A 20,079-nucleotide genomic window follows, 5' to 3' on the forward strand; every position below is an offset into this window, starting at 1 on the left:
AAATTAAGTGCAGCCATACTAGTTGTTTAAATACAGAATGACTTCTAGACTGGTTGGTGTATCACCAGTATACCAAGTAATCCCTACCCCTGCTTGCCAATTTGGAGTCTTCTCCCAATTCCAGGCTTACCCAGAGCCCAGCAAGTAAAGGATTAATGCCTGGCAAGAGGCCCATGTTCCACTCTCAGTCCTGATTGGTGCTCATGTTAGTACTCCCTGATAAATAATTTGGAATATTACCCTTTCACACCCCATTGAATGAGAACCAGATGGGGAAATTAAAGCCTACAAGAGGGACAGAGCCTGCAGTCAAGGCCCTGGAGACAGACTTGGACAGAGCTGGGATCACCTTTGCCTTACCCACACTGAGCACACTGAGTCCTGGGGAGGCAGATGCTATGTAAAAATTTATTGTCGCCACAGGTCTTTCCTTCCTCTGTCCAGCATCCCTCTCTACGAGCCGACATCCACATTAGAGGACCTGTGGCCAAAGTGTGGCTGTGGAAAGCTGGCCAGGGAGGGACACTGCCTAGCTTCTGCTCTGCTCCTGTCTTCTGTCCCCTCCCCTGGCCATGACAGAGACCCGTGAGCCAGCTGAGACTGGGGGCTACGCCAGCTTGGAAGAAGATGATGAGGACCTTTCTCCAGGTGAGACAGCCTTAGAGGCAGTAGAGTCGGCTTGTGTATCATCCTGGTTTGGGACTTGGGCTCTGCTAAGAAATCTTGACCGCGAGTGGTTCCTTGTCTCACTAGGTGTTCTGTTCCCATTAGGACTCTGTGCTCTGCTAGGGGATCCCTTCCTGCTGAGACTGCTGGGGGTTGTAGATTGGCTGGAATTGCTCTCCTTGTTGGGGTCACATTCTTGGTTGGACGTTCTGGTTTGGCTGTGGTCTCTCTTCTTTCCGGCAGTCCTGGATCGGCTGTGATCTCTTCCCTTGCTGGAGGTTCGAGATCGGCTGTGATCTCTCTTTTTTCTGGAGGTTCTAGTTTGACTGTGATCTCTCTCCTTGCTGGGGCTTCTAGGTTGGCTGTGATCTCTCTCCTTGCTGGGGGTTCTAGGTTGGATGTGATCTCTCCCCTTGCTAGAGGTTCGAGATCGTCTGTGATCTCTCTCTTTTCTGGAGGTTCTAGTTTGGCTGTGATCTCTCTCCTTGCTGGGGTTTCTAGGTTGGCTGTGATCTCTCCCCTTGCTGGAGGTTCGAGATCGTCTATGATCTCTCTCTCTTCTAGGGGTTCTAGATCGGCTGTAATATCTTTCCTTGCTGAGGGTTCTAGTTTGGCTGTAGTCTCTCTCCTTGCTGGGGCTTCTGGATCGACTGTGGTCTCTCTCCTCACTGGGGGTCCTAGATCGGCTGTGGTCTCTTTCCTTGCTGGGGGTTCTAGACCATATGCGACCTCTCTCCTTGCTGTGGGTTCTAGATCGCCTGTAACCACTCTCCCTGCTGTGGCTTCTAGACTGGCTGTGACTTCTTTCCTTTCTGGGGGTTCTAGATTGGTTATAATTTTTCCCCTTGTTGTGGATTCTTGACTGACTTTGTCTTCCCATCTGACTGGGAGTTCCCTTCCGGGTACGACTTCTTGCCCTGCTGTGATTTCTCTTCCAGCTATGACTTCTCACCCTGCTGTGGGCCCTCTCCTGACTGTGACTTCTTGCCCTTCTGGGCGTTCTAGACTGGCTGTGACTTTGGGGCCGGCTGGGGCTGCTAGATCTGCTGTGACTTTGGGGCCGGCTGGGCATACTACCCTGGTTGTAACTCTCGACCCTGCTGAACGCTTCAGTCGGGCTGTAACTCCATTCCCTGCTGGGGGTAATCATCTGGCTGTAACTTTTCACCCTCCGCGATGATGATGGAGACTGGCTGTAACCTGTCTCCTCGAAGGGAGTTCGAGTGGGGCTGTAACTCTTTGCCCTGCTGGGGGCTGCAGCCGGGCTGGAACTCTTTCCCAGATCAGAGGCTCCTGGGGGGCTGTAGCTCTTCTTTCGGCTCACGCTTCTAGGCTGGCTCTCGCTCCTTTCCTGGTTGCTGGCTCTCGGCCGACTGTAACTCTTCCCCCTGCCCTGTTTATGCTGGGCAGTAGGAGTTCTCACCTTGCTGGGCATGCTTGGTCTGGCACCGTGAGTTCTTACCCTGCTTGGCGTGCTGGCCCTGTTGGCTGACCGCTTGGAGCTGCGGCTTCCCTTTCCACCAGGAGTTCTGCCCCGGCTGCGGGTGCCTCGGTGCTGGGGGCGTCTTACCCCGCTGGCCTTGCTGGCCTTGCTGACCCGGGTGTCGGTGCTGGCTTTGCTGGGCGTGCGTGCCTGGCTTTGGACTCGCGACTTGTGGCTGGGCTGGTTAGAAGGGGCTGTCTTGGTCTTCGCCCATTTGGGAGATTTGGAACTGCTTGGGCTGGTGACCAAGTTGGGGGCTGTGGACGGTTTGGTGGATGCCGAGGGGCTGTTGGGCACTGCCGATTTGGGGGTCTTCAAGGAGGCAGGAAGCTTGGAAGATGCTGTGGGCATTGGGGGTCCAGTGGGTGCCGGAGACGTGCTGGGCTTTGGGGCTCTCGTAGGTGGAGAAGGCATGGTGGCCGTGAAAGGGCTTGTGGGCCTGGAAGTCACGGTGGACACAAAAGGCCTGGTAGCCATCTGATTGCCTTGCTCAAGCCAACTTTGTGAAGTCACAGTGGGCAGTGAAGACCCCGGAGGGGTGGTGTGAAGTCAGAGGTGGGAGGAGAAAGAGGGGTGGGGCCCTGGGGCCCCAGCCCAAAGCTGAAGGTGTGCTTCACAGCTCTTCAGCATATGCCCCCTCAGGCTGCCTTATGCTCAGGATAAGGAGAGGATGCAGAGAGGGGTGAGACCCAGGTCCTGCCTTCCAGGAGTTTCCAGTCTCCACAGCCAGGCGGTCACTGCCCAGGCCAGGCGGTCACGGTATGTTGGGGGTAGGGGGAACCCAGACGAGAGAGGCACTGACCACCTGGGCAGTCCAGGAGGACCTCACAGAGGAGGTGATGTGGAGCTGGGGCCTTAAAGAGAAACGGGAGGTTCCTAGTCAAGAAGGAAAGGGTCGTCCCAGGTGGGAGGGAAGCAGAGGCAAAGGCCTGGAGGAGAGAGAGCAAGGCGGTCCTTGTTCATCCCACCCACGCGTCCTGTTGAGGACCCCAGATGAGTCAGCCCTGCCCCGAGGGCTTCCTAGCCTGATGGGGGAGACATTCTGGGACCCAGATGGCTGCAGCCCTTAGGACAGTGATGGGGAGGTGGAGCCAGGGTGGAGGGAAGAGGGCAGAGACCCCCTACCTGAAGTCATCAGGGTGGTGACTTCAAGGAGGACGGAGCTTGTGCTGGGTCCTGAAGGATGAGTAGGAGGTCACCAGGCAGACAGAGTGGGGAACAGCATTCCAGGCCGAGGGACCAGCCCACCCTCAGGCTCTTTACGTGACAGAGACAGTGGGACAGAGGCAGGAACAAGTAAGAGACAGAGAGAGCCGCAGAGAGGGACAAACGTTTATAACCTGGGCTTCCAAGCTGGGTGATGCCGGGGACCCAGCAGTGAATCAGCCCAGGCCTGTCCGCTGATCAGTGGGGAAGAACTTCGGATGGGCACCTCCCTAAAGGTTCAGGACTAGGATAGCCAGAGGGCAGAAGTGACTGGCTGCCTGGGGTCAGGAGATCTGGGGTGCCCTCACCAGAGAGGAAGGCTCCTAAAGGCTAACAGGAGACATTCCCAGCACATGGGAAAGCCACAGTAAAGGCTGTCAAATTGAATGCCAGGCACAAGGAAAGTGTTCTCGATGCTAGGGGCACAGCCATGAATGAGACAGAGCCCCTGCGCTCAGGGACAGGCAGTAAACACACAGCGGGAGCTGCATACAGCAAATTGAGACAGATGAAGCCGAGTGAGGGGTGTAGGGAGTGCTCGGGAGGGACTGCCAGTCCGACTCACTGACCAGGTGTTCACCGAGATGACACCTGTGCAGAGATGTGAAAGAAGGGAGGGATCAAGCCTTAGTCCATCTGCAGAAAGGGAGGCGAAGGCCCTGAGGGGGTGTCTGGCCTGGGTGGTGAGGGATGTGGCTGGCCCAGTTGTAACCGGGTCCCCGTACTCTGCAGGGGGAAACTAAGGCGGAGGGCCATGGGGAAAGGGCTAAGCTGTCGCAGTCTTAGGAGATGTTCTTGGCAGGCTCAGGCTGCCACTCCTAAAGCAGCCGCTATTTCCCACACTGCCACTGCTGCCACAGTAGGGGCTCCCTCTGACTGGGGCTGGGGTCCACACCCCCCATAACAGCTGTTGGTGTCGCCCTTCCTGTATATCCACTTTATACACGTTTTACTTTATTGCAATGTAAATTTGTCCTAGGCATGTCCGTCATACCCATGAAATCACAGTAATACACCTATTCTTACAAATATTTTAACTCACTTTACTAGATGTTTTTTGTATACATAAATACATACATGTATGTGTATATAAAGGGGTTTTATATATATAAAGGGTTTCCTGGTGGCTCAGCAGTAAAGAATCTGCCTGTAGTGCAGAAGACATGGGTTCGATCCCTGGGTAGAGAAGATCCCCTGGAAAAAGGATAGGCTGCCTACTCCAGTATTCTTGGCTTCCCATTGGCTCAGCGGTAAGGAATCTGCCTACAGTGCAGGAGATGTGATTCGATCCCTGGGTCAGGAAGATCCCCTGGAGAGGGCATGGCAGCCTTCTCCAGTATTCTTGCCTAGAGAGCCCCATGGACAGAGGAGCCTGGCGGGCTACAGTCCACGGGTTCGCAAAGAGACAGACACAACTTAAGTTACTGACCATGCACTCATGTATGTATATTAATATAAAACCATGTATTTCAAAGTATGTATATATATATGTGTTTTAATTTGCTGAAATATCTGCTCGAGTGTTTGCCTCCCTAAAATGAGCCGTGCTAGCCCGTCACCCACATTTAGCTTTCCCTTTTAGCTGTGTGACTGGAGGCCAGTGAGTCACCGCATCTCCATGTCTCGGTTTCCCCTTTTGTCACTTAGGGATAATAATAGTAACTCAGGGTTGTTGTAAAGATTAGTTGAGTTAGTATTTATAAAAAATAAGGTTCTTGGGAATACCCTGGTAGTATAGTGGTTAAGACTGAGTGCTTCCATTGCAGAGGGCGTAGGTTTGATCCCTGGTTGAGGAACTAAGGTCCGGCATGCTGCACAGCATGGCCAAAAAAACCCCCAAAGTTCTTAAAATAGCAGCGGACACTATCACTGTTGTTTTTATTATTCGTATTTCTCCTGCTTTGTTCTTTTTAACCCCCTAAGATGCAGTTCTTAAAAGATGTGCATTTGCTTGATGCACAGATTCCTAGCACCTCCTGTGTGCCTGGCTGTTCTGTGCGATGGGGGTTCATCAGTGCGGCGAGCAGGGTTGGGCCCAATACTGCAGTGAGTCTGCAGGGGTCTCCTGGAGTGGACAGCCAGGCACAGCCCTCTGTCCTGTGACACACTATCTCCTTACCCACCACCCCCTGCAGGCCCCGAGCATTCCTCTGACTCCGAATACACTCTCTCAGAGCCAGACTCCGAAGAGGAAGACGAGGAAGAAGAGGAGGAGGAGGAGACCACTGACGATCCCGAATATGACCCCGGCTACAAGGTGAAGCAGCGCCTGGGCGGGGGCCGTGGGGGCCCGTCCCGCCGGGCCCCCCGTGCGGCCCAGCCTCCCGGCCCCCCAGCCCAGCCCTGCCAGCTCTGTGGCCGCTCACCCCTCGGGGAGGCCCCTCCAGGCACCCCACCTTGCCGGCTCTGCTGCCCTGCGGTAGCCCCCCAAGAAGCACCAGCCCCTGAAACCCGGGCCCCTGGGGAGGAAGAGGGGGGCGCGCCTCGGGCTGGGGAGGGCCGACCCACCGGGAGGGACGAGGAGGAGGAAGAGGAGGAGGAGGAGGGCACCTACCACTGCACCGAGTGCGAGGATTCCTTCGACAGCCTCGGCGAGCTGCACGGGCACTTCATGCTGCACGCCCGCGGGGAGGTGTAGGCAGAGCCCCACCCGGGGCACCTGGTAGAGGGGTGGGGCAGGGCGGGGCGGGCGGGGTGGGATGAGGGGCTGAGGACACTCGGGTGGTCTAGGGGATGGGGTACCTCCAATCTGTGTCGTCTTAACAGTAGACATGTGAAGGCCAGAATAAAAGCCAAATTCTGTGTGTTGGTCCAGTGTGCCTTTGGGGTGTGTGTGTGTGTATGTGTATGTATGTAAGCTCAAGTGTGTGAGGCATGTGCCTGGGCATTTACCTTACCATCCCCGGGCTCCTTCTTGGGGAAACCTTAGGATCATTGTTACCACGAAAATTAATGTTTACTAAGTGCATAGTTCAGTGTGGTTTCCATGTGTTTAATCATAGACCCTATGATGTGCAGGCTCAAACACACGAGGATTTTGTTTCTTACTCACATGATAGTCCAAGGCGGGGTGTTTCAGGTTGGCAGGTAATCTCCATATGGTGATTTGGGAAGACCCAGGCCATCCTTTTGTCATTCACATGGTCATGGCTGGATGTCCCTGGCTGGGGCTCTGTGGTGGAAGAGGAGAGGTACACATGCTTGCTTAGAGGCCCCAGCCTAGAAGGGGCACATACCACTGCCACTTAGGTTCTATGGCTGAGAGACTAAACACATGACCACAGTTCGCTGCAAGGGAGTGTGGGAAAGGCGGTCTCGCCAAGTGCCCAGAAAGCAGAAAACGTTTGTGGAAGACAGCGAGTGCACTCTGCCACTTCATCCAAGAACCTTCACAAAGAGGACTTTAATTATAATCATAGCTCTGCTTCCTGAGCGCTTCCTGAGTGCCAAACGCCAGTCCAAGAGCTTTATGTATTCAGTGTATTGACTCAGAAAAGTTGTGCATCTAGGAACACACAAAAATAGAACCTTAATTATAATTACAGCTGCCGTTTTCCCAGCACTTAACAGAGTGCTGCATTTTATTTGCATGAGATCATCAGGCCCTTAGAATAACTGCAAAGTAGGGACTGTGAGCCATTAATTCATTTAACAAATATCTTTTCAATCCTTGGCTGTGTGCTAAGCATTGGGAACACACCAGTGAATAAGATAAAATCCTTGTGTTCGTGGAGCTTACCTGGAAGTGAGAAGGGGCCCCTGGTGGGGCAGGTAGTAGACAAGAAATAGACGAGAAAGGCCTAACATGCTTGATGGTGCTAAGCGCTGTGGAGGAAACCGGAGCAGAGAAGAGAACAGTTCTGGAAGAGGGTGCAGTTTTAAATAGTGATGTCACCTCCCTCAGGTGAACAGAGAAGGGGAGGGGCGGGGCCTGGCACCGGGGTGGGAGGAGCCATCTAGGTGAGGGGGTGGGGCATCAAGGAGGCCAGCGTGGCTGGAGGGATGAGGTCAGAGTTGGGAGTAGAGGGTCAGCTGGTGACAGCCGTGTGGAAACACCAGCTCTCGCTCTGAGATGGGAAATACTAATTCCCAGAAGCTTGGCACTGAAGCTTCTTTGAAAATAGAAGCTTAATTATAATAATAGCTACCATTTACTGTGTGCCAAGCTCTGTTCTAAGGCGCTTTACATGTGTTAACTCACAGAAGCTTGGCAACTAAGAACCCGCAAGAATAGAACCTGAATTACCATAATGGCTCACGGCTGACCAGACCCTGGGCTAAGCGCTCTATAGGGACAATCACATCGGATCCTTTATGAAGTAGGGACCGTTACTTATTCCCATTCATTCAACACTGATTTACTGAGCACGTAGGTGATACAGGTACTGTTTGGGGAGCGGGGAACAGAGTGGTAAACACAATGAATAAAAATGTCTGCCTTTGTGGTGGTTGTAACAGTGAAAACAGGCACTTGAATATTTAAGCAAAATGTGTAGAATGGGCATTTCCCTGATGCCGAGTGGCTAAGACTCCGCACTCCCAATGCAGGGGGCCCAGGCTGAATCCCGGTCAGGGAACTAGATCCCACATGCTGCAACTGCAAGAACCCGAAAGCCACAGCTAAGACTGAGTATGGCCAAAACAACCACCCACCAGAAAAGGTATAGAATGTTAGGTTATAAGTGCTGTGGAGGAAAAGAGGAGAGGAGTGGGAGGCTTTTGTGTGTGAAGCAGTTTCAAATGTAGTCAGGGAAGGCTTCACTAAGAAGGTGACATCAGAGGAGACCTCGAGGGGGAGGAGCAGGCCGTGTGGCTGTGGGAACAGCAGGTGCAAAGGCCCAGCTTGGGGTGTTCATGGCAGCGCACTAGGGGCCAAGAGGCTGTTGCTGAGGAAGGCAGTGGGGAGACCGGTGGGAGCGTAGGGGCAGAGGGCCACGTGACATAGGGCATAATACCGACTTTGACTTTCTCTCCAAGTCTGTCTTCATAATCCTTAGAGCTATAGGGGCTGTGATCATGATATTTTGCAGCTGGGGCACAAAGAGGTTGAGTAATCTGCTAGAGGTCACACAGCTAGAGAGAAGCAGAGGCTAGGTTTGAATCCAGACAGCTGGGTCAGGGCACACATTCTTAGTCGCTAAGCCACACACCAGAAATGGCTGTTCACAGCCATCATCTGACTTGCAGGAGTGCATTTGGTCTCCAGAGTTATTGAGGTTTTTAAAATCATGTTGGTCAACAACATTGAAAAACTAGGCAGATCTGGAACAGAAATGGAAGTTTCCAGCATCCCTGTGAGATTGATGGCTGAACTCACAATCCCATGGGGTGACAGTTTGCTAGAGCTGAGTGGGGGTCACCTCCAATTAATGGGGCATTCTGTCCTGCATGCCCAGTCCCCACCATCAGGCATCTGGACCCCTCATACGCTGCTTGTGTCACCAATTTGTGGTACTTGCTTGGCCCCAAAAGAGAATTTATGTTTTGATGTCTGTTACAGGATTATGACCAAAGCATCTTTCAAAACCCCATACTGTTCATCCTGGAAGCTCAGAATCTGATATTTATCCACTCTTTGAGACTTTCATAACCACTCTAGCTTAACATCAATGAGTCTCAGAATAATCAAAGCATTGGGTTGGCCAAAGAGTTTCCATAAGGTTTTTCCATAAGATGTTACAAGGATTTCCCTGGTGGCTCAGTGGTAAAGAATCTGCTTGCTGTGCAGGAGACAAGAGTTCAATCCCTGGGTCAGGAAGATCCTCTGGAGAAGGAGATGGCAACCCACTCCAGTATTCTTGCCTGGAGAGTCTCATGGACAGAGGAGCCTGGTGGGCTACCGTCTGTGGGGTCCGCAAAGAGTCGGACAAAACTTGGTGACTAAATCACCACCACAGAACTACCTCAGAATCTCAGTAGCTGAGCCAAGATGTTATGGAAAAGTCCTAATGAACTTTTTGGCCAACTCAGTAGAAACCCGCAGCTCATTAAAAAAACAGATGGATTTTATTTCCTGGGGTAGCATGCCTAAACCCTGTTGTGCCTTAAGACAGGGCTTTCTAAACACAGAAGCAGAGAATTACCCCTTCGTCAGCAAAAGTTCCTAAGGATCATGAGAGACTGGGAATTAGGAGACCTGGTCTGCTGCCAGTGGAGTCCTTCAGTTCTTCAGAGCCTAGAGGAAATAGAGGCCAAGTGAGGAATTCCGGAGGATTCTATACTAGGAGTTGGTCACACAGGTACTAGAAAGCTAAGAGCACAAACTTATGCTCAAAGTATGGTAACTGAGAAGTGTCTGCAAGAAGCTCCCACCTCTAGGACTGCGGTACAGAAAGAGAAGTACAATGGCCAGAACCCAGTGGGAGCCATGTGTGTGGCTGGTACAGGGATCGATGACCCCATAGCTCCTGCTTAAACCCTAGGTGGGGCACAGTGCTCTGGCTGAGTGTGTGAGGAGATACTGGAGCTTGAACTGCTGCTGGAGGGTCACCAACAGGACCCCTTCCCTCTTTGACCTTCTTTCTGCCCTTGGGTCTTATGGGATGAAGTTAAGGAAGCCAACTCTCCAGGGAGTCTGGGAAGTACAGCTGCCAGAAGCCCAGGCTGAACAGTGTGGAAGGATGGGCTGAGGCTGAGAGCGAAGTAAGCCAGTGGGCAGTCAAGGAGTTCTTTTTTGAGCTGCCATGGTAAGCGCTGTCCTAGGTGCTGAGGATGAAGCCGTGAGGGAGATGCAGCACTCGCCCTCAGGAGCTCGGATTCCAGAGGAAGGACAGAGCTGATGATATAAACACGGGTGACAGTTCCAAGTGGTGAAGTGTGCTGGGAAGAAACTGAACGAGGGTAAGGGTTGAAGGTGCTGTTGTAGCCAAGGAGGACCTCTCTGAGGTGGCAGGCATCCAGACCTGAGTAACAAGGAGGCAGCCTGGCAAAGTTCTGGGTAAGACGAAGCAGGGAGTGCAGAGGCTCCGAGGCAGATGTCAGCCTGGCCAGTGTGGCTGGGGTGTAGGGAAGACGACAGCTCCATCCCTGGAGCTGAGACTGCTTTGGGGGCTGGGGCCTTGGCACTGTTGGGTTTTGTGGTCCTGGTTAAGGTCTTTCAATGTTACTTACAGGATGCCATTGGAGGGTGAGTTTTTTTTTTCCCAAATCTTTCCCCCACCCCCAAACTACTACTCTTAAAGACCTGAGCATGCAGGCACTTTGCTCCAGGTCTGCACCTCAGAAAGTCTTCTTTTAAAAAAAAAAAAAATTATTTGGCTGTGCTGGGTCTTAGCTGCAGCATGTGGGATCTAGTTCCACAATCAGGGATCGAACCCAGGCTCCCTGCATTGGGAGCATAGTCTTAGCCACTGGACCACCAGGGAAGTCCCCTGTTGGAGGGTTTTGAATGAGTGATGTAAGCTGATTTCCATATACACAAGGGGTGGTTTGTAGTAAAGAGACTGGGAGGTGGGGGTGGGGGGAGCAGTAATAACAGGAGAACCTGCCTCCTTCTGTCTTCTTGCTCCGCCACCATGGGGTCCCCTCTCCTGGTCCAAGATGACTGGAGACCATGTCCACTTTCCAGGTGGGAAGGTGGAGGAAAAGAAGGTTCCTTTCTTTTTTTTTTTTTTTGAAGGTTCCTTTCTGAAGCTTGAAGACTCTACCCAGGAATTTAGTCGGAACTGTATCATATGGCCACAATTAGCTGCAAGGAAATGTGGGAGATGCTGTCTTTGTAGCCAGCATGTGCCTCGCTAAAAACTGGGAGATGGCTCAGTCTCTGTGGGCTTTCAAAATATCCCTCAGTTCAAACAGAGTCTGTGATTATTTTGTGCAAAGCATTGACCATTGTCTTTGGGGCAGAGCAGGTAATGTGAGGGAGTAACACTGGCCCAGTGGAACTCAGCCCAGAATGGGACCTTTTAAGAGCTGAAAATAGGATCTTAATGGAATATCTCCCAGTGCTGGCCAAATACAACAGGAAACAGAAGGTATCTCTTGTTTGACTCCAAACCATTTCCCCTACAGGGCCAGCTCTGCCCTGAGCACCCCACCCCCGTGCCCTTCTGTTCTCTGGGAATTCCTGCTCAAAGGCCAGAGTTCTGTGCTTAGACAGTTTAATGTGGACCTTTTGTTTTTTTAATCTTTTGGCTGCATTGTGAGGCATGTGGGATCTTGGTTTCCCCAACCAGGGATTGAAAACCCATGTCCCCTGCATTGAAAGTGCAGAGTCTTAACCACTGGGCCGCCAGGGAAGTCCCACGGACCTTTTGATTTTAGATAGTATTTTTGTTAGTTTATTCATGCCATCTCACCTACACATATAGAAAATAATCCATGACCAGAATGGTACATAAAATTATTTAAATAGTAAGTCATCCGGAGAAGACAATGGCAACCCACTTCAGTACTCTCACCTGGAAAATCCCATGGATGGAGGAGCTTGGTAGGCTGCAGTCCATGGGGTCGCTAAGAGTCGGACATGACTGAGCGACTTCACTTTCACACATTGGAGAAGGAAATGGCAACCCACTCCAGTGTTCTTGCCTGGAGAATCCCAGGGACGGGGGAGCCTGGTGGGCTGCCATCTGTGGGGTTGCACAGAGTCGGACATGACTGAGGTCACTTAGCAGCAGCAGCATCAGGGGAGGAGTGGGGCAGAGCTGTCCAATGTCGTGGCCCCTCCTTGAGTGGGAAAGACTGGCAAGGGGGTGGGAAGAAAAACTAGCTCAGATTGCAACCCCCACATGACTCAGTACAGACTCTGACTTTGCTGTCCCATCCCCAAAGGCCCAAGTCGCTCCATGTGTGGGACTTGTGCTGTGGTGGCGTTACAGGTGGGCAACGCCTCACTTTCCCTGCCCCCAATCAGGCCCAAATCCAGTCTCTCGGCTCCTACAGCCCCACAGCATCCATCTGGGATGAATTAAAGGTGGTTACACAATCTGCAGATAGTTGCAGTTTCAAACTATTTAATTGGGGATGAGGGAGATACAAATAATAGTTTTCCCTCTTTCCTGTTAATTTCTTTTTAAAACAATAGATCTCATTATTGTCTGATTTGACTGTTTCCTTGAAGGCTTTTGTGTCCTCCAAAGACTGAAGCTCCAAATGAGCATCTTCTGGGTCCTGTTTACCAGGAGTCCTTTGCCTTTCCAGGGAGGAAAGTCCAAGGCTCCCATCCCACATCAGACGTGCATCCCACCAGCCACAGAGTTCCCATGGCCCTGGGGCAGGCGTAAGCTACTCTCAGAGCTCCCCCCGCGCATGCCGGATGTAGTGTTGGTGCAGCCCTGCTTCCTGGGCAAAGTCCTGACCACACTCGGTGCAGGCAAAGGGGCCAGGAAGGGTACGGGCCTCATGTGCCTGGCGATGCTGCCTCAGAGAAGCAGCCTGCCCGAAGGTCTTGCCACAGTCGGGACAGGGGAAGGTGGGCGGTGTGGTGGTGGGTACAGCCGGCTGGGAGGGCCTGGCCGCTGGACCGTGGCCACGCTGGTGGGTGATCAGGGCCTTGGAGGAGGGGAAGGATCGGGCGCAGGTGAAGCAGATGAAGAGGACCCCCTGCAGCTTCTGGGCCACGAAGTCCGCTGGGTGCTCCCGCTTCATGTGGCGCTCCTGGAACTTGGAATCGGCGAAGGTGATGAGGCAGCGGGTGCACTGCAGGGCCCCCAGGTGGCCTGAGGACGGGGCGGGGAGAGGTTGGGGGAGGCCAGCAGGTGTGGTGAGGGCCTCTCCCAGCCCTAGAATCATGCCAACAACCAGCATGCAGGACTTGACTTGCTCTGTGCCAGGTGCTATGCCAGGCCTGGATGGCAGACTTACTGGACCTATTTTGTGAACGATCAGACTGGGGCTGAAAAAGGTTAGGCAACTTGCTAACTGTCATGAGGTTAGGAAGTGAAATGGTGGAGTCAGGACTGGAACCCAGGCAGTCTGCCTTTCTGACAGAGCTGTATGATTAGGGCACAGCCTCTGGAGCCAGACTGCCTGGAACTGACTCCCCTGGTAAGTAAAAACAGTGTTTTCATCTGGAAAAAGGGGTAATCACTATATTAGTATCCACCTCATAGGGCTGTTGAAGGAATAAATGAATGAACTTATAAACAGTGTTTAGAACAGTGCTACACAATGGTTTTCGAAGAAACTCCACAGTCAGGGGCTGGCCTGGCACAGCTAGGCCTTGGCGTTCTGGTGAGCATAAAGAAGTCCACAGAACACTGTCAAACAAGGCCGTGCTGTGACTGGGGCAAATCAAGACCACGCCATGGTGCCGTTCTGAACACAGACAAAACATGAACATTGTCTGGGCCACGAGAAATGGCCAGACAGCCCCTTGTCCTGGCTTACATGAGTGCCTGCTGATGCTTGGCCAGTCAGAGCTGGAGCGTTCCCTTGTTCCTCCCACCTCCTAGGTCAGATTTATTGAGCCAGCCATCTAAGAGCCCCTGCTTCCTGGCAGCCTCTATCCAGAGCAAAACCCCTTTCCTGAACCCTTCCCCAATGCACCTACCACAAGCCCAGATCCTATAATAAGTGCTTCTTATGAGATACCCCACAGTGTGTGTACATCCTCAGCACAATGAGCAATAAGCCCAATTTGCACAACTCCACATGTGTACCTGGTGGTCTCCGGCTAGAGAGCACTGACACTGTGGCTTTCACTGTTACAAATACTTAACCTCTCTTTGCCTCAGTTCCCTCACTTCATACGAAAGTGATAATTATCAATTTCATAGAGTCTGTTAGGAGGACGGACCGAAGACAACAAGTGTTAAAATCTTAGAATGCACCTAACACATAATAAGCACTCAGTAGAAGCTGTTGCTGTTCTATGTCAAATTGGCTATCTTCATTAATATTAAGCTTTCCCCTTTTCTGCCACTAATCCTCATACCAGCCAGCCCTGTGAGGTGGAGTGGCCACCGCTTTTGGCAGACAGGGAAACTGAGGTCCAAGGCACACTGAAAGTCTGGGGCAGGGTTGGGACTGGGGCTCACTGCTCTTCCCAGTCATTTCTCCCACCCTAAGCCTCTCTGGATGCCACTCTGTCTTGAAGTGCATCCCTTTCATATTTATGTGGACAGAGCAGGGAGCTCTGCTCCTTGTTACCTCTGAGGGTAACAAGGGTCGGGGTCCTGAGAGGGCAGCTCAGGGACCATTAACAGCTCCTTCCTAACGAGTAAGTCCCCACAATGCTTTGTACACTGAGATGCTATAAAAATCCTTTTAGCATCACAGCACCTGAAACCCACCCTCCTCTGGTCAGCAGTACTCACAGATGTCACCTCCCGGACTTTGGGAACTTCTCTCCTTGGATGAATCCCGCTGGTCCATGGTCTGTCTGGAGTGCCGGTCCTCCATGGTGACTGGGACCCCTCTGGTCAAGAGAGGGGCACGCATGGCAGAATAGTAAATCAAGTGAAGTCGCTTATCTATAGCCAAATTTAGAGGGCCCGCTAATCCTGTGACCTTTGACAGGCTTTTACTTCCATGAGATAACATCTCTTTAAATTCTAACCAGACAGCTCTCACTAGAGGATTCAACCTTCCAAAAGATTCAACTTCTCAACTTTGTGATTTCTCTTAGCGCCTTCTCACTTGCGTGAGACCTCTGACCTATGCCTGCTACATCAAACTAACTCCCTGAACACAGAGCTAGGGACCCCTGATCTTTGGACACCAGCCTCAACCCCTTCTCTCCCACCTGTCTTGAGGCAGGTAGTGGTACCCACGCTTTAGCCCGCCTCCTCCCAGGAGACATTTTTCTCTGACATCCCGAAACTCATTCCATCCTGAGACCCCGCTTCCCACGCGCGCTTTCAGTCGTTGTGACCCGCTGCCCCCAAGCACTGCCCTCGGCTCCCTCCCGAGGCCAGTAGCCCAGGTCTCTGCTTTTCTCCAAGCCAGCAGAGGGGCTGCCTTTCGTTGCGCCTGTCAGTTGCTCGTCACAGCGCCGTCACCCGAAGGGAAACGGGGTAGGGCCCACCGAGTCTCAAAGTCCCGAGCCTTTCCACGGCCTTTCGCCTGATGAGCCTTTCGAAGCCCGGATCTTGGATTGCCATCCGACTGCAATGACGCAGTCCCACCAATTCGGTCCTCAAAATAACGCGAGGGGTCCTTCCCTGCACTGGGGTGCGTAATGATGACGTTGCAAGCAACGCTCGCCTTACGGACCGGTGCTTACTGCGCAAGCGTGTTAGGCGCTCCTGGCGCGCACGCGCTTTGGCTCCCTCATTGTTCTAGGCCCTGCGACCGCGGAGAGCGAGCGAGCGCCCATAGGTCGTTCTGCGCAGGCGCCGCACAGGGCCGTCTCCCCGAGGTCACGCTTTCAAGACACACCTCCTCCTAAAGGGAATGACGTCAGGTTAGAACCCCTGGAAAGCGTCTGGACGTCCCCGAAGCCCGGCGCTCTATCCTCTTAGGCCTCTGTCCCCGGACCCCGGAGCGGGGGCGTCTCAGGGGCAGACCAGCTGCTACCGACTGCGCCGTCCCTTGTTGCCGGCTGTTTGCTCGGTTGGTGATTTGGAAGGGAGGAGTGAGGGGTTAAAAACATCTGTATCCCAGAGGGAGTTGGGAGCTGGAGGCCAATTTCTGAGTTTTTGAAGCGGAAAAGGAAAGCCATCCAGAAGAAGGGCGGACGGTACTCCCGGGTCCCTGGGGAATAGAGGCTGGGCGCCAGATTTCTGGCTGCCTGGGAGTGGTACCCGAGAACGAAAGAAAGGGACAGAATAATCGGCTGAAATGTGAGACCGGAGTAGGGAAGCTAGAAAAGAATAAGGTTGGGTGCTCCGTGACCCAGGTCTTCCTCTCTCCTTGCTTTCCAGCTATGCCTCCGCCGCGAGGTGACGTGACCGTGTTATTCCTGGGGCCTCCGGGCTCCGGAAAATCTGCGCTGATCGCAGCGCTGTGCGACAGAGATGTGGAGACGGTCGAGATCCCCGACGGACGGCCGGATTCCGGGCTCCCCAGCCTGCGAGCTGCAGGCCCAGGCCTTTTCCTAGGCGAGCTGAGCTGCCCACCCGCAGAGCCGGGACCCTGGGCGGCGGAAGCCAACGTGCTGGTACTGGTGCTGCCAGGCCCCGAGGGCAATGAGGAGCCCTTGGCCCCGGCGCTGGGGGAGGCAGCACGGGCCGCCCAGGCCCGAGGGACCCCGCTGCTGGCTGTGCGGAATCTCCGACCCGAGGAGTCACAGAATGAAGCCCAGGCCCGGGATCAGACCGCGGCCCTGCTGGACAGCGCCGGGTTGGGCGCCGCGGCTCTATTCGTGCCACGGACCGACTGCCTCAGCCCTGACGGCTGCGGGGAGCTGGAGCGCCTGCGAGCGGCGCTGCGGAGCCAGGCCGAGGCGCTGCAGAGGTAAGCGCGGAGCTTCTGGGTGGGTGGAAGAGGCCTGGAGCTTTATTTACTCTATACCTCCTCCCTAAGGTGCTTTTTGAAGTCAGCCCGCAGCGAGTTTGGGACCAACCTTAAAGCGATATCTGCTGAAAGCCCTGCTTCAGATCTTGCCCTTCAGTGTAGGTCGTGAGGTCCACGAGGCCCCACCTCAAGCTAGCGCTCTGTGCTTTTGTCATCTAGGCCCCATCCAAGGGTCAGCTGGAAGTCCCAACCTGCCATCTAGCCTGCTCCTGCTAGCACTCTGAGGTCAAAAGTCCCGCTCCCCTGCCAGAATTCTAGGATGGGCCCGGACCTAAAGCCCAAACACTGCCCCCAAGCCAAGGTGTGAAGGAGGGCTTGCTCTCTGCATCCAAACTGGTGATCCCCATGAAATTTGTACCCGAAGACTCCACTCTCCTGTCTTCACTTTCCTTCTCACCATCTGCTTGGTTCTCAAGGGATCGCAGTCTTCAGAGAGCCACACCCTCAGTGAGTTTTGTCATTTAGGGGGCCCTCCCCCATTTCGTTTCTCTAATCCCCTTCCTCTTCTTTCTGTACCCACCGGCTGGCTATCTCCTGTCTTTTCTCCCCCCACCCTAAGCGGCCTGGCCTCCTTTTGTAGAGGTTGAAAGAGGCTCAGAGAGGGGCAGCTGCTCCAAGCCCACCACCCTTTTTTTTTCCTTAGCCCCACGCCCTTGCTAAGAACTATTAAATGAGGCTTCACCCCTCACTGAACTTTACACTCCTAACAACGCCTCTGCTCAAGAAGGAGCCCTTGGTGACCTTGCCTGCCTAGAGCATTTAGTCCACGATTTTCATTTAGTCCCTCAATTCATTCGGGATTCTTTTGCCCTAAGGCTCACTCTCTGTGAGTTTTGCCCCGCCCAGCATGGCCTTTTCTTAATCCTGCAGGTCCTTTGGAAAGCCTAGTTCCCAAAGAGTGTAACCCTCGGGGAGACTTAGGCCGTTCCCCATTTTCAGCTCTGTTGGAAGCCAGATTTCAATCCAGCAGTCCCTCCCTTGCTTTAGGCAATGAGGGAGACCTGGGTTTGATCCCTGGGTCGGAAAATCCCCTGGAGAAGGAAATGGCAACCCACTCTAGTATTCTTGCCTGGAAAATTCCATGGATGAAGGAGCCTGGTAGGCTACGGTCCAGGGAATCGCAGAGAGTTGGACAGGACTGCACGACTTCACTTTCCTTCCTAGCCTTGGTGCCGTTAATCTGGCCCCTCCCTTTCTTGCTTCAAACTCCACCTTGTCATTTTAGCCTGGTCCAACACCCTAGGCTAGCTCTCCAGCCTCGAGCCCCTCTTCTGCCCTTGACCCTATCCCTCCCTGTCCCCGCAGACTCCTTCCACCAGCTCAGGATGGCTTCGAGGTGTTGGGCGCTGCGGAGTTGGAGGCTGTGCGGGAGGCCTTTGAGACTGGGGGCCTGGAGGCGGCCCTGTCCTGGGTTCGGGCCGGCCTGGAGCGACTGGGCAGCGCACGCCTGGACCTGGCTGTGGCCGGTAGGGCTGACTTGGGCCTTGTGTTGGACGTGCTCCTCGGGTTAGATCCTGAAGATCCCGGTGCAGTGCCTGCTGCGGCGCCTGCGGGGCCCACGCCCTACCCGGCCCCAGAGCGCCCCAACGTGGTGCTCTGGAGCGTTCCTCTGGGCTCCACGGACACCACCGTCGCCCCGTACCCGAACACCCACTACGACGCTCTCATCCTCGTCACCCCTGGGACCCCCACTGAGAAGGACTGGGCCCAGGTCCGGCCCTTGGTGCTACCGGATACACCGCTGGTCTGCGTGCGAACAGACGGCGAGGGCGAGGACCCGGAGTCTCTGGAAGAAGAGGAAAAGGCAGAGAAGTCTGGCGGCGAGAGCTTAGAGAACACCGACGGAGAGGGGTTTGAGAATGCCCGCAGTGATGGAAAGGAGAAACGTAGCCCCAGATTGCAGAAGGGAGGCAGTGGGGAAGGTTCAGAGGACGCAGACGTGGAGAGCGTGCAGCCAGTGGGCGTCGGCGCGAAGAAATCCGGCTCCGGGGACTCGGAGCGCGCGGCCGCCCTGAGCCCCGAGGACGAGACGTGGGAGGTGCTGGAGGAGGCGCCACCGCCCGTGTTCCCGCTGCGGCCGGGCGGGCTCCCCGGGCTGTGCGAGTGGCTGCGGCGCGCGCTCCCCGCGGCCCAGGCTGGGGCGCTGCTGCTCGCGCTGCCGCCCGCGTCTCCCCGCGCGGCCCGGACCAAGGCTGCTGCGCTGCGGGCCGGGGCGTGGCGGCCGGCCCTGCTGGCTAGCCTGGCGGCGGCGGCGGCCCCAGTCCCCGGGCTGGGCTGGGCGTGCGACGTGGCGCTCCTGCGGGGTCAGCTGGCGGAGTGGCGGCGGGCGCTGGGGCTCGAACCCGCGGCTCTGGCCCGACGCGAGCGCGCGCTCGGCCTGGCGCCCGGGGAGCTGGCCAAGCGGACGCGCTTCCCGGGCCCGGTGACGCGAGCCGAAGTGGAGGCGAGGCTGGGCTCGTGGGCGGGCGAGGGCACCGCCGGGGGCGCGGCACTGGGCGCACTCTCCTTCCTGTGGCCGGCAGGCGGCGCTGCGGCCACCGGGGGCCTGGGCTACCGCGCGGCGCACGGCGTCCTGCTGCAGGCGCTGGACGAGATGCGCGCGGATGCCGAGGCAGTGCTGGCGCCTCAGGTGGCCGCGCAGTGAGAGCTGGGCTGAGGGCCGGGGCTTCCGGGTGTGCCCAGGGTCCCAGCTGCCTGGCTCTGCCAGGGGCGGAGGACTCAAGACCCGGTGAGAGGGACAGGGCACGGGGTCCAGACTCTAGCATGGGATGTCTGGGCCTGAGAAATCATGGAGGGAGGGGTCGGCCAGTCAGAATCCTGGGTGAGGGAATGAGGGCTCTGACTAGAGGTTGGAGTGGGTGACGTCTGGTCACCAGGATTCCTGGGTCCTGAAGGGAAATAGAGTCCTGGGGACAGGACTCCTGATTTCTCTGGGGACCATCAGACTACGGAACTCCTCAAGGGAGTTGAGGGTTTGGACTCCTTGAAGCGGGCTATCTTGGTCTCTCAAGAGTAGAAACTAGATCTAATAGGTGTCTAGTCCCCCTGCGGAGGAGGAGGTGGATGCCCTGATTGCTGATGAAGGCGGTCTCCTTCACACTGGGGATTCTGACATGGAGTGGCGGGGGTCTGGGTTCCCCAGGGAGCTGAAATCCTTGGGCTTCTGAGCCACAAAGGGATATAAGATCTAGGTTTCCGGGGGTGGGGGAAGGACGGTTTTCTGGACTCTCAGAACGCCTGACTCCCCATAGGGCTGAGGTCTTTGCTTTCTAATTCATGGCTGGTGGAAGGTCTCCATGTAGAGGAGGGAATCAGGTGCTGCGTGA

At 54.8% G+C, this 20,079-nt stretch overlaps 4 protein-coding genes across 10 annotated transcripts; 2 read left to right on the plus strand and 2 right to left on the minus strand.

The window, feature by feature from the left end:
* The first annotated feature begins 510 nt into the window (after positions 1-510).
* ZNF428 (zinc finger protein 428) lies at positions 511-5,993 on the plus strand. The gene is made up of 2 exons (XM_055412014.1): positions 511-648; positions 5,491-5,993. Exons 1-2 carry the CDS (start codon positions 573-575, stop codon positions 5,991-5,993), a joined length of 579 nt encoding a protein of 192 aa, XP_055267989.1. The 5' UTR covers positions 511-572.
* On the minus strand, positions 608-3,618 carry SRRM5 (serine/arginine repetitive matrix 5). Its single transcript, XM_055411961.2, has 2 exons — positions 3,275-3,618; positions 608-3,003 (listed from the first exon to the last, which is right to left on the minus strand). The coding sequence occupies exon 2, from the start codon at positions 2,624-2,626 to the stop codon at positions 608-610; it is 2,019 nt and encodes a 672-aa protein (XP_055267936.2). The 5' UTR covers positions 2,627-3,003; positions 3,275-3,618.
* Positions 5,897-15,469, minus strand: ZNF576 (zinc finger protein 576). 6 transcript variants are annotated; one of them, XM_055412004.2, is made up of 5 exons: positions 14,614-15,469; positions 11,755-13,014; positions 9,439-9,530; positions 6,408-6,527; positions 5,897-6,014 (listed from the first exon to the last, which is right to left on the minus strand). In XM_055412004.2, exons 1-2 carry the CDS (start codon positions 14,837-14,839, stop codon positions 12,587-12,589), a joined length of 654 nt encoding a protein of 217 aa, XP_055267979.2. In that variant the 5' UTR covers positions 14,840-15,469; the 3' UTR covers positions 5,897-6,014; positions 6,408-6,527; positions 9,439-9,530; positions 11,755-12,586. The 6 variants fall into 6 exon arrangements, with proteins under 6 accessions (XP_055267979.2, XP_055267981.2, XP_055267983.2 ...); XM_055412006.2 differs by having other exon boundaries at positions 5,933-6,527; positions 14,614-14,714; positions 15,070-15,469; XM_055412008.2 differs by having other exon boundaries at positions 5,933-6,527; positions 14,614-14,714; positions 15,042-15,469.
* A 123-nt stretch (positions 15,470-15,592) lies between these two features.
* On the plus strand, positions 15,593-19,733 carry IRGQ (immunity related GTPase Q). Of its 2 annotated transcripts, none has more exons than XM_055411965.2 (3): positions 15,593-15,701; positions 16,162-16,693; positions 18,059-19,733. In XM_055411965.2, the coding sequence occupies exons 1-3, from the start codon at positions 15,692-15,694 to the stop codon at positions 19,395-19,397; spliced, it is 1,881 nt and encodes a 626-aa protein (XP_055267940.1). In that variant the 5' UTR covers positions 15,593-15,691; the 3' UTR covers positions 19,398-19,733. The 2 variants fall into 2 exon arrangements, with proteins under 2 accessions (XP_055267940.1, XP_055267941.1); XM_055411966.2 differs by having other exon boundaries at positions 15,621-15,850.
* Positions 19,734-20,079: the final 346 nt, after the last annotated feature.

This window comes from Moschus berezovskii, chromosome 22, assembly GCF_049115385.1.
Source record: "Moschus berezovskii isolate FMDL1 chromosome 22, NW_MosBer_1.0, whole genome shotgun sequence".
Taxonomy (NCBI): domain Eukaryota; kingdom Metazoa; phylum Chordata; class Mammalia; order Artiodactyla; family Moschidae; genus Moschus; species Moschus berezovskii.